The sequence below is a fragment of the Oryza glaberrima genome, chromosome 4, assembly GCF_000147395.1.
Source record: "Oryza glaberrima chromosome 4, OglaRS2, whole genome shotgun sequence".
Taxonomy (NCBI): domain Eukaryota; kingdom Viridiplantae; phylum Streptophyta; class Magnoliopsida; order Poales; family Poaceae; genus Oryza; species Oryza glaberrima.
The window spans coordinates 16598880-16612469 of NC_068329.1; the positions used below are offsets into that span (position 1 = coordinate 16598880).

Genomic DNA, 13590 nt, shown 5'->3' on the forward strand with positions numbered 1-13590 from the left:
CCTCGTCCTCCACCACTTCCCCCACTCCTCCCCGCAAAAATCGGCGCCGAGCCGCCACCACTCCGCCCACGTTGTTGCCCCACTCCACCGCCGGTTGCCGCCCCTCTCGACCACGATTCCGGTCTCCCGAGCCTATAAAAACGCTTCCCGCACCTCCCTCTCTCATTTTTCCAAGTTGCCCGAGCTCCCGCGTCCTCTCCCATGCTCCCCACGCCGCTCCCGACCTCCACCGCTCGCTGGTGAGCTCCGGCCGCCGCGCCACGCCATCACCACCACCATCGGCTCTGCCTCTCCGCACCGCACACTGACGCCGCTCTACCCTTCCGATCCACCCCTAAGCCACCACATCCACCACGAAGCCGAGCCACGCGCCTCTTCCACCGCCTCCAGCCGCTCCCCGCCAGCGAGAGAGGTCTCGCCTGGCCGTGCTACCGCCACCCACAGCATCGCCGCGCCCTGCCGCACCTCGGCCACCGCCCCTCCCCGTCGGAACCTGGCCGGAGCCCGGTTTCTCTCGGTCGCTGGTGAGCCCCACGATTCCTCTCCTCTCCGGTCTACATATTTTGATGCCTCACGGCTCCTCCTCTCTCCCTAACCCCTCAGTCCCCTTGGCTAGGTCGAGGAGGTGCTCGACCATTCCTCCATATTCGCCGGTCATCGCTGGAGCGCCACCGCCAAGCTCCCTCCGCCGTTGCCCCTCGTCAGCACCGCTCAGTGAGCCTCTCCTCTCCCTCCCTGCCTCCTTCCGCTGCTTTCCCCGCATTCGTTTCGGAAGATCGCATTCGTAAGGAAAAGAGTTCGGAAGATTGTTTGAAGAAGCAAGGCAAGTCACACATTCCCTTTGAGCATATTGAGCCTATTTATCGTTCGCAATAAAATTGCATGTCTTGCTAATTACAGGGGATCATGGTACCTATCTACTCACTTGTGCCATGTTTACTTGACATCTGTCCTTTGTTAAACCTGGATGATAATTTGACTAGCTCGTGTTATTCATATGACCTAGCTAGAATTATATATGCTTAGCCATGCTTAATTACCACTAGCTCACATAATGGGATAATTACATTATTAGACACTTAATATCTTGACGAGCTACGTGCTCGAGACACCCGGCCATGTTTCATTGGTCGTAATTATCCAAGTAAAATGTGACTCAATGGTTGGCTATGGGTGCATGGTTTTTCTAGTCACACCCATGGCAATTAAGGACCGGTTCGCGGGAAATCCTGGAAGACATACAACGCTTACCACATGCAGGAATAGGTAACTGCTTGACTTGTAGTATAGCTCGATCCTTTCCTAGGCACTGGTGGTGAGGGTGGGCGTGATGGAGTTGGGTCGGCCGGAGTGTCCGGTTGTCCAGCTTCCGGATTCACCGTGACGCACGGGGGGACTGCCCACTACCGGTTTAGTGGTGGGGGTGAAACCTCAGTGTGGTGTGGATGGTTAGGGGAGGGTTATGCGAAGGGTCTTGTCACAATCACTCGACATGGTGACATGTCTGCGCAGGCATGGTAACATGCCGGTGGATTGTGTCTTGTGGGTACAGTTGTGCACCTCTGGCCAGAGTACAACTATTCGATTAGCCATGCCCGCGATTATGGGCGATCGACCAGATTTAATAACCTGACATAATGAACTGGTGTAGTTCAAGTGGTTTGGTTTGGCCCGTTCAACGTGGTGTAGTGTTGTTCAGTGGAAATTTAATCTTGCCTTAATTAATTAACTGTTTTCCTGTTTGCAACTATAAATATTTTACAACCGCCTTTATGCAAATAGCCACAACCTCCCTTTGTCTCCCCTTGCACGTATGCATCATTGATGTGGCTTGCTGAGTATGGTGGTTGTACTCAGTCTTTGCTATTATTTCCTCTTTTTTAGAAGTGTAGTGCTTCTGAGCTGAAGACGAAGTTAGAGGACCAAGGCTCAGACCCCAGTTGAGTTTTGCCTGTGGAGTGGAGCTGAAGCCCCGCTAGGATCGCCTTTTCTGCGACTGCTACTTTCTTTTCAGTGTGAGGACTAAGTGCTTCTTTTGTAAGTATTTACACTTTATTTACATTTGGATCCGTATATTAATTTGTCGTTTTGTGTACCCTGGCTGATTCCTGGACAAAGATTTAATACACAAAATAATCTAGAAATTTAGGCTAAATTTCTAGGCGTGACAGAGAGCCAGCTCCCAAGATGATCGGATGGTTTACCTGGGCTCCAACAAATAAGCAAAAATGCCTATAAACATTAGCTGGTGACCATGAAAAGCTGTGATGATGTACATGATTTTATTCATATTTTATTAGTATGTTTTTTTTTTCACGAGAGCTAATTGACTGCGAAGTTTCATAGAATATAGTAGGGGAAAAAATAATACTATAACCCTGAAAGGAGTTAGGAAAAGAAAAATAAAAATATCACCACTACGCACCGACACCGCCTCCCCACACAACCGAGGAAGGAACTATTATTGAACCAATCGCCACTAAACCAACAAAAATCTACCATTGTACCCTATCACTAACTCTAAACAGCCGAGCACAATCTCCTACACATCATCGAGGTGGGAGGTTGTAGGGGGAGAGCGTGAGAGAAGAAGAATCCATATACCACGCACAAACTAGCCGATCCATCGACACCCAAGGACTTTGCACGAACTATCTATGACTCTGTGAGTGGTCTTGGTAACAAAGGGGTCTCCTGGATGACGTCTCTAGGGAGAAAAGGCGACGAAGATTGCCCCGCCGTCCGTCGAGATCTCAAGACTTTCGCTTGAGAGCCCCGAGAAGGAGATGGACACCTCGACAACGTTCCCAAGAGAAAAAATAACATCCAAAGCGTTGTTGTTGTCGGTCTAGCAAGACCGAGGTAGGCTTACACCTGAAACCCTTGATGAATTAACTGCAACCATTGCTCCACCACCCATCACCTATCGTCAATGCGTGGGCACCGCTAATTCAGATGTTTAGGATATGCCACTCCGTTTTGGCATACTGGTACTATTAGAACTATATAGGCCACTTGCTTACCGTACGATTGAAATTCTATACTCCCTCCGTACTCATAAATGAAATCATTTAGGATAATGTTTAAGTCAAACTTTAGAAATATAAATCATAAATAACTCTTAAATTGTTGAGTTTGAAAGTGTAAAAATTATATGAATAGATTTGTCTTGAAAAATACTTTCATAAAAGTATACATATATCACTTATCAATAAATATTTTTATAGAAATAAAAAGTCAAATTTGTGTTTTGGGGACCGTATCGTTGTCCAAAATGACTTCCTTTACGAGTACGGAGGGAGTATATCCCAACTCATGATATATACTTGTATTTCAATGGAAAGATCACCACCAAACCGTAATTTTTGTTCTAGTTTCATGATTCCTACTATATAGTAGTGTTCATTAATTTCATGATTCATGTACTTGCTTCGTGGGCTAGTAGTGCAGTGCAATATCCTTTTTCCCCTAATGGGAAGAACGTGCCAATATGCGGACTAGTTCAGTAGATTGAGGATTAATCTCATGATCTGCGTTAGCATTAATTGCTTCATTGCTAATGGCCTCGAAAGTTGTTTGGCGTTGTTTGGCGTTGGGGACCTGGGGTGGACTTGAGGACTGCGGAGACAGGACAATCAGCTTAATTAATCACTTGCTGATGGATTTGATTTTATAACCTTTCTCTCATAGTCTCATGTGGTCAAGTCATTGGATTACTTGTGAACTTTTATGCGTAGTAGTAGTAAATTAATCCCTCATGTGTTGTCTGAAAAGCTCTCGGAGTTCGTCGAATTGCAACGAAATTCTCCCATCTGCTTCCTCACACAAAACGGTTTCTGCTATGTTTTAGTTACCACGCGTGGTAGAAAACAACACGGAAACGCTTCAGCATTTGCTTGTTGGCTTCTCAGCCACAGCTAAATTTAAATTTTAAAACTTACTGCTCCCTCCGTCCCATTTTAAGTGTAACCATAATTTTTTTACACAACTTTGACCGTTCATCATATTTAATTTTACATAAGTCATGTATAAAGCACTATTTATGTTTTTCATAACAATAAAAATATTAATTATAAAAAAATTAAATAAGACGAACGATCAAAATTAGGCACAAAAATTTATGGTTGCACTTAAAATGTGACGAAGGGAATAGTAAAAGTATTGATTTTAAGTCTTTTTATCCTAATTTATTTTCTACTATTTGATTATTCGATTTTAAATTAATATGAACACATATAAAAAATTTATACATAAATTATTATTTTTACTTTGTTGTTTTTTTTCAAGGATACCAACCATGGAGAAAACGATAATATACTCCTCTCTACCAATCTATTTGTCATACTTTCTAAAATTTTCATCTCGTTTAGTACTAATTCTTTCCAAAAAAAAAATAACACTCCCGCTATCCTTTATGTTTGATGTTTATCTAACATTAAACAATTATAAAAAGGAGGTAGTGAATACGAAGTGAGTATAGTTTAATTGGTTAGATTTCTCATGGCACCAATGGTGATTTCATCAATCTCAAATCTCAAGACGCTGGTCTAATTTTCCGGAGTTGCTCATAGGAGTAGGAATCAATCTCAAAATGTCGGTCTAGTTTTCCGCGTAGGAATCAATCTCAAAATGTCGGTCTAGTTTTCCGCGGTTGCTCATAGATGTAAGATGCGTGTGCGCGCATGTTCATAGGGTGAGCGTGTGTGTTATGAGTGCATGCGTTTGTACTGTGTTTGAAAAAAGCAGTAGTAAATGGGTAAATCTTGGAACTGAAACAGTAGTACTCCCTCCATCCTATAATATAAGACATGATCAAACTTGGCACAGTCTTCAAAACTAATGTTTGACTTATAATTTCTCATACACTATAAGGTTTATTATGATAATTTATATTATGATAATTGTTGGTCAAATGTTTTTAAAGTTGAATATTGGAATGTGTGTATGCCTTATATTATGGGACAAATGGAGTAATATTTCTCACCCCTTTTTCCCATGGTCACACTTGTTTCGTTTGGTCAAACATGGACCAGATTATTCTAAACCAGATATTAATTTCTATTCTCACCAAAAGAGAGATATATAAATCGCAACTAGTGAGGCGAGGGCGAGGCGATCAAAGCAGCGAGGGAGGAAGAACAGCCAAAATGGCATAATAAAGGGAGGCACGCACGCACGCACGACCTCCGAATTCTCTCTCTCCTCCATTTTTGTGAGTTTTTTTTTTGTTGTTTTTTTTTTGGTCTAACGAAATCCAAAGACCCAAGAACAACCAAAAAGGCCAAGCCTTTTCTCCTCCTCCTCCATCTCCATCTCCTCTTCGAGTCCTCGTCGTCGTCGTGGTGGTCGTCGGAGGTGGTATTCTTGATTTGATTCGAGGAGGCGGGGGGGGGGGGGGGGGGGGGGGGGGAGAGATGAAATCGCCATTGCGGAAGTTCAGGGGATTCGGCCTCCACAGCCACCGGGAGAGGAAGGACCACCGCCCGCCGCCGGCCAAGCTCGACGAGCTCGCCGACGCCGCCCAGGTTCTTTGCTTTTGCTTCTCTCCTTCCTTCCCTTGTTTGTTTGTTTCTTTTTCTTTTTCTTTTTTCCATCCCCAACCCGCGGAGAGATGCGACTGCGCGCCAAAATCGGATCGCCGGGTTCTTGCCTTGCCCGATCGAAAAGGAAAATCCGCTATCTTTTTCTTCTTCTTCTTCTTATTTTTCTTGCCGCTTGTTTGATACATCGGAGAGGTGTTGTTATTTTGGTGGTTGTTTGGGATTGGATACATGAGTCAAAACCTGAAACCTCCTGTTCATTTTCTCTGAAATTTACTCATCAGGAACAAAATTCCACCCAAAAAAAAAGTATGCAACCTTATTGTTTCATTTCATCTAGTATTACCAAAAGAATATTGTTACCACAAGTTATAATGTGTGGAGCGTGTGAACGTTGATTTTTGCTTTTGTGTGGTGCTGTGGTTATTTAGAAGAGTTCGTTCTCTGTGAGTCGGCTCTTGATGGTGGTCAAAGTCCACGGCAGGAAGCTTGGGATCGGTGAAAGTTGCTGTCTAGAAATGGTCTCAAGTCAGCAATTCAAAGTCATTGGAGAGGAACATATGCTTTGTTTATGTTAGCGTTGGCCGTCGGGGTTCGTCTATTCAAGATCATTATTTTAGGAGAGCTCAGTCATGCCAGCATATATATTCCACTTCACCTGCAGTCTTATCTGCTACCCCGTTTTCGAAGTGGGATCTGCTATCCCATTGATGATGATGGAGTTTGAATCTTCATTTAAGAAATTATTATGGTCAGAGCTATTTGAACTTCGGATAGTGATTTTAGTCCTGTTTAAGACATTGTCTGGATTATATATATGTGGAACATTATCTAAAAAATATACATGTGGAATTGTGGATTAGGACTGTAAGAAAGTCTTGTGGTCCATTTTGTTGTGTGAAGTTTTGGGCTAGTAACCACTGGTTGAGACTCTGTCTTGTTGAGGATAGTGACGGAGAATATTAAAATATAATGATATAGCAAAGATAAATAAATGTTGGAAGGTTTTGTTTATGGACACTGTTTTTTGATGGCTACAGTAACCATTTCTTTTACCCAGTGCATGCTGCTAGCAAACAGTGGATTGTAATACAGTAGTATGCTGTACTGTACTTTGTCTTCTTTTCAATGTATTCTAATTGATGCAGCATATCCAAACTCATAACATAATAGAGTTGTTTCTTTGTTTTGTTAGTTCTCACCAAATGTTATCTCACTAACAAGTGCAAAACGTATCAATCTGACATGGTAAAGGTGCATTTTTTTTTTATGCTGCATGCTTATAACTTATATATTCTTTTTTTTCTCCTTTGCAGGAAATGGAGGAAATGAGGAATTGTTATGACAGCTTGCTTTCAGCTGCAGCTGCAACAATGAACAGTGTATATGGTAGGTTATGATCTTTTCATATGTGAAGTTACATTTCTAATAAACAACATTGCCTCCATTGGTATAACGGAATAGCTTATTCATGTAACAGTTTCATAATTAGTTGTAATCAAACACATGCAGAGTTTGCAGAAGCTATGGAGGAAATGGGAACTTGCTTACTTGAGAAAACTGCATTGAATTATGATGATGATGACAGTGGTGAGTTGTCTGGGTCTATACGCTATAAGATGTGGAAGCTTGTAAGGGAGCAATTATTATTAGCGGTGTTTGTAGGACAGTACATTTCTAGACATAGAGTTGGTCTGGCATGTTTCCACACTTCTGTTTTTCCTTCGAAATTGCCAGGCTGTTCATTAAGATCATCAAATGAAGAATTCCTGTGTTATTTTTTCCTTAGTTATAGAAGTATTTGGTCTTCTTTGCTGTATTTATTTTGTTTCGCACTTTTACCTGCAGGCAGAGTTCTGATGATGCTAGGAAAGGCCCAGTTCGAACTGCAGAAGTTTGTTGATAACTATGTAAATTTCTTTGCTACTCTTGTAAAACTGCACTGAAATTTAGTCTCACACCTGTTTAAGAGAATCACAATTTTTTCCAAACTTTGTTAAGTCTGACTATATTTTGTTAATGTTTTCAGCGTACAAATATCATAAATACCATCACAAACCCATCAGAGTCACTTCTCAAAGAGCTACAAGTTGTAGAGGTTCGATCTATTTCAGTTTTCCCCTGATCCTTCCTAAGTATTGTACGTTATGGATGCTCATATTCAAGCAGGATTATTGTTAATTTGGTGCCATATATTACTCATATTTTTTTCTGAATAAAAATGAGTTACATTCCTTTTGCTTAATTTGTGATTTTTATAATATGATGTCGTTTACATTGCATTCTTACTGACACAGGAAATGAAGGAACTCTGTGATCATAAAAGGTACACAATTTACTTGAATTTAATCACATGTATATTGCTTCTGTGGTCTCTTCTAAATGCTACCATATTATTTTGGGCTTCAGACAGGAATATGAAGCCATGCGAGCAGCCTATAGAGAGAAAGGACGGTCAAGGCATTCCAAAACCGAAACATTATCCTCGGAACAACTGCAAGCTTATTTTCTTGACTATCAAGAGGATGCAGCATTGTTTATATTCCGATTGAAATCATTGAAGCAAGGTCAATTCCGTAGTATTTTAACACAGGCTGCTCGCCACCATTCTGCTCAGGTACTTTAACACTACTTCACATAAAACTAATATTGACTCACACACAGTAGCATGCACTTACCATTATTTGGACTTTTAGTTGAGTTTTTTCAGGCGAGGGTTGAAGTATCTAGAGGCTCTGGAACCTCATGTAAAAGCAGTTGCTGAGAAACAGCACATTGAATACCCTTTAAATGGACTAGATGACGACACAGATAATGATGAGTACAGCTCTTACCAGGGCAATCAAAGTGATGACAGTGAGTTAAGTTTTGACTATGAGATAAATGACAGGGATACGGACTTCCCCGCTTCCAGAAGTTCAATGGATGTAAGCCATCCTTTTTCCAACTGACCTCTCATTTTGCAATTGATATTTCGTTTACTCAAATCTTATTAATCCAATCTCACTTGTTTGTGCTAACATGTAAAATCTGTAATATTCCCCAATTTAAGCACCTCATGAAGAATATTCATGCGCTGGGTCATTCCTCATCCCCTTTTCTTTTAGTGTGGTCAAATCTATTTAGCATGCGCTTGCAGGCCTGCTGTGAGCATAAGGTTGGGTTTACTGCAATTTTGACCTTGATGAATTACATAGTGATAGTGCAATGATTATGGAAGCTTGTTTTAGATTTCATGTTAATGGTCAGCAAACTTTATATATTTTCCTGTTAAACTTATGTTTCAAATATTTATGCTTTAGATCTTACTGTTATAGCCCTCCATTGCTGGATAGTAGATACAGTAGCACCAGATTTTAGTGTAAATTGGGGAGGATTAATGTGAATTTTTGGAAGAGTAGAACTAGAGAATAGAAGCAGAGGAGCCAAGGGAGAGCAAGGCAGTAAGTCTGATATGGGCCATCCCTCTCTTGCCAAGGTGCTTTTAGATGCAACCCCGTTTGACCTGCATTGGCTATGATTCACACCAGCAAGACCCAAATTCTTCAATGTCTGGCCTGATTCCAATACTTGGAACATCCATGGCAGTTGGTCACCAGTATTTTCCGGTTTTGTGTTTTAATCTGTGTAAATATGCATGTTCTATCTCCTCGTTTTCTTATCCTCTAAATTTGATTGAAACAACCTATTTATTCTTTCTGTAGTTGGATCAGTCTAATCAGGCATGTTCCCCAGAACCTCTGAAGGAACACAAGCAGGTAATCTTCAGCTCGTAGTTATGCTATTGTATAATTTTCTGGCTAATGAGTCTATTCTTATACATATTGCAAAGCATTATCCAGGGTGAGCATATAGAAAGAGCAAGTGTTGCATGGATATATTTTTTGTTAATTGGAAGTGGATCTGTTTCCATATCCAACCTATCTCTAACTTCTCTGTTTGTTCCTCTAATACCCCTACGGCTCTACTAATGTTTTCAGTATTCTATTGCATATGAGTGTTTTGGGTATATGCATTGGTTGAAATGTAGTTTCATCTAGAATGTTCTGGGGGATAAATCTGTCCCTTAGTCGTATATTTGCTTGTCTTATAAGATGCCTCTCTTCGCATGATGATTCCATAGAGGTGATTGACATAGTTAAAAGCAGGCCTACAGTACATTCAGATGTCTGGATTTTCTAACCTTGGACTGTGGTCTTGCTTCATTGCTTCAGACAACTGATCTATAAACAAAAAAGGAGTCTTGCGCAGCTAGCTAGATCCTACCATGGCATCTTGACCACCAGAAACCAAACAACACAATATTGTTCTAGCATTATTGTGTAGTATTTTCATTCTTATTCTGTCACTAGCTTCTACCTCTGCCATATAAACTATCAGGACCAAGTGCCAGCCGACCTGATGTTCTTATGCACACTGCTCACCTGATACATAACATCTGTTAATGTTGAAATCTTGATAAAATAATATAGAAGGGTATTATGGTGGGCATGCTTATTACTTAAGTGATGATGGCAATAAATTTGATAAATGCATACCTTGTTCATTACCACTGTGTACATCCATTCCTTGCTTATTGCTACTGGATGGAACAAGAATGTCCATACCTGCAGTTACTGCATGTGGTGTAATATGGGTATGGAAGCTTCCAGTAATTGCCTATCTAAGCCTACAAGTTATTATCACTATAGTATCTTAGTGGTGTGCTTATCGACTATCAAACAAGAACTTCTTGTTTATAATTGTATACAATTTCACCGTTCCCATTATTTCGACATAATGTTACTTTTGAAGCACATTGACCAGACCTGGAGCACATTGATCTGAACCTTTTGCTATCTCATTACTAGACCAGGATCTGTTTAAGATCTTTGCTTCCATATTTCATATCTCTGTTATTTTCTTATTTGCAATGCTGCATCATGAGCATATCCTCAAGTGTTTTGAAATGGTATTTGTTTATGCACAGGAATATGCCGAACAAATACAGGCAGATTTTGCAGCTCCTCGAGTGAAGCTTGAGATTGGTACCCAATCAGCGCCAATTTCTGCTGACAATGTGTTTGATCCATCTACAAGGTTTCGGAAAATGAATACGTCAAACAGAACAAATTATTCGTACAAACTCCCGACACCAGATGATGACAAGAACTCCACTTCAGCACACACCAATAGATCTCCTCATTCAGATCAACCAGAAAGTAAATCTCATGTAGCAGAAAATTTATGGCATTCCTCTCCACTGGTCAAAGGTTTTAAACCAAACTCCATGTTTAGTGGACCTGTTAAGATGCCATCAAGTACTGAAGGGATATCAGCGCCACTTGTTTATCCCTACGCTACTTCAGATTTTAAGAAAATGAAGAGGGAAGCATTTTCCGGTCCAATTCCAAGCAAAGCAGGATTGAACAAGCCCTTGTTTTCTGCTACTGATCTCAGAGCACCAATGAACTATCCTCGTGCAATGTCAACAAAATCATATGGCCCAGGCTGGCAGTCATCCGTGGCTCCAAAATTTACCCCTAGGATCACTTCACTCCCAACTACATCACCGAGAATAAGTGAGCTACATGAACTGCCTAGGCCTCCAGCAAATGTAGGTGCTGCCCGTCCTGGTTTGGTTGGATATTCTGGCCCTCTGGTATCAAGGCGGCAGGTGCCTAATGTACTGACCCGCGCCTCACCACCATCACAAACAGCATCACCTCTTCCACGGCCACCTGCTGCCATGACCCGCAGTTATTCTATACCTTCAAATAGCCAAAGAACACCCATTCTTACCGTGAATAAGTTGTTGGAAGCTAGGCATAGCAGAGAGAGTAGCGAAGTTTCCTCTCCCCCATTAACACCTATATCTTTGGCTGATGTTTCCCGCAGATCAACAGCAGAAACAGCTCTTGAAAAAACAAGGATGATGGGTAAGTTTCTACTGATTAATAGTGTTTCTCAACATATTTCTCCATAATCATGATAACTTGCCTATAATCCCATAAGAATTTGTTTTCTTTCCAAGTTTGATGGAAATCAATATTTGTGCTGAAACTGTGGATGATTTTGTGATTCATAATGTTTCAAACATTTTTGTTTCTTTTTTACAGTAAGAACATAACAAGCAATGAAAGGCAAAATAATTATGAACTGTTATATCATGTATCAGGTGCATACTGCATAATCATATTAAGTTTGCACTTTATAAATACATTTTACTCTGCGAAGTGTTGACATATATCCTTTTAAATACCCTCTGCATTGCCTTCATTGCATTATTAGTATCAACTTTAGCATCTCTGAGTTTTTAGGCAAAACATTTGTATGCGACAAAGATCATAGTATTTCCTGCTACTTCAAAAATCCAAGCACTCTACAATCTCAATTAGACAAGCCTCCAATGGGCAGATATATTCCATCTTTACTGTTAAAAATACCAATAAAACAATTTCTGATATGATATTAACTATTTTCTCAACTTTGATTGCAGAAACCTTGTGAAAACTTGCATGGCCAAACTTCAGTCATCATAGGCAATTTTGTATGTAATTATTTGTGCATTCTAGATTCCCCTCTGTAAATTTATGTTTCTTGCGAAGGAAAAAGTTGAAATAAAGGCGCACTGGTTGGAAGATTTTTGTTTCTTTGGCCGGCTTTTCTGACAACCTTATGGATTTAGTGAATCTGACTACTATTAGTTTACCATCACTCACTCAGTATTCTGATTTTTTTGGGGGGATTGCTGATGTGAACTATATTGGCGCTGTAAATACATTATTACCTTTACCATTTTCTTTGTTTGAAACAAAAACATGTGTTTCTCCTATGTATTTCCAGGACCAAAAGAACGATGTCGAAATTGTATATATTGAGTTTGAGCTGTGCTAATATATGATTTGTGTAAAATGCTCTCCAAATATTGAAGTGCATAATGTTCAAGGCAAGATATGCTAATTTAAGATTACTGCAGTTTAGTGTTTATTTTTGCAAAAAAATTAAGATTATGAAAACATTGAAAGTGCTCTTCTTTTGCGCTATGCCATGAAAGCTGGGACCCAAATGGTGAAGAGCATTCATTTCTGGTATTACTGACTGATTTGGCAACACTTGGAAGAAGAATTTTATGAAAAATGAAATTGGATGATGATATTCCATGCTAGATGAACAAAATCAATCTTACTTCAGTTTTTCAAAATTTCAAATACAAAGTCTGGCACAACTTTTGTGCATGAATTTGCCAATATTAAAGAACATTTTTATGTTTTGCTGAATCACTCCATGGAAAGTTTTGAGATTCTCCATAAACAATAAAACACGATTATTCTTTGATGGACACGTGCAAAAGATGAGAATTGGCAGAAAGTTGTACAAAGTCAAATACCTTTTGCAAACTTGGTAGGCCAAGATGCTCTTCGAAAAGGCGGCGGATGATTTCAGAAAGCAAACTGTGTTTCATGCACCTGAATGCCAAAATAAAACTGCCTCAACTAACAAGAACATTGCAGAGTGATCTTCCATTAACCAACAAGCCGATGCAAAGATTACATTGCTTTCTCTCATCAGATAATCAATCTTATACGAGTCAATCTTGATGCAATTCAGATGAATGCCACTAGCTATGAGCCGACAAGCCGCAATTTCATTGCTGATTGATAGAGCAGGTCGAGCTCAAACTGGAGGGAACAAAGAACTTTAAATAGTGGTGCATGACACCGACCTGATCTCATCAGAAAAGCATAAAACTGACTCAAGGAGATGAATTCCTTCCCAATGATCCACACTATCCAAATGGAATACCAAGATCTCCCTCGGATTGCGCGAATCGCGGTGTATATTGAGGGGGTGGCTCTATACTACCCCAGAAATGAAGGAATTTCTTGTTTTTCCTCAGAAATGGAAAATGGAAGAGATTGCAAACTGTACATGTGTTACCCTCACCTTTCAACTGAAAATGTGCATGAGACCTCAGCTAGCCTGAACTGTCACCTGGTCCACCCCGGGTATAACCGAATATATTCCGGTACTACTGGAATAATGGATTGTCAATGATAAGAAATTGGTA

At 40.4% G+C, this 13590-nt stretch overlaps 1 protein-coding gene across 1 annotated transcript; it reads left to right on the plus strand.

Moving 5' to 3' along the window:
- The first annotated feature begins 5384 nt into the window (after positions 1–5384).
- Positions 5385–12162, plus strand: LOC127770483 (uncharacterized protein At2g33490-like). The gene is made up of 11 exons (XM_052296218.1): positions 5385–5525; positions 6857–6929; positions 7053–7130; positions 7389–7450; positions 7570–7638; positions 7838–7866; positions 7950–8157; positions 8237–8467; positions 9245–9298; positions 10510–11458; positions 12019–12162. Exons 1-11 carry the CDS (start codon positions 5415–5417, stop codon positions 12027–12029), a joined length of 1875 nt encoding a protein of 624 aa, XP_052152178.1. The 5' UTR covers positions 5385–5414; the 3' UTR covers positions 12030–12162.
- Positions 12163–13590: the final 1428 nt, after the last annotated feature.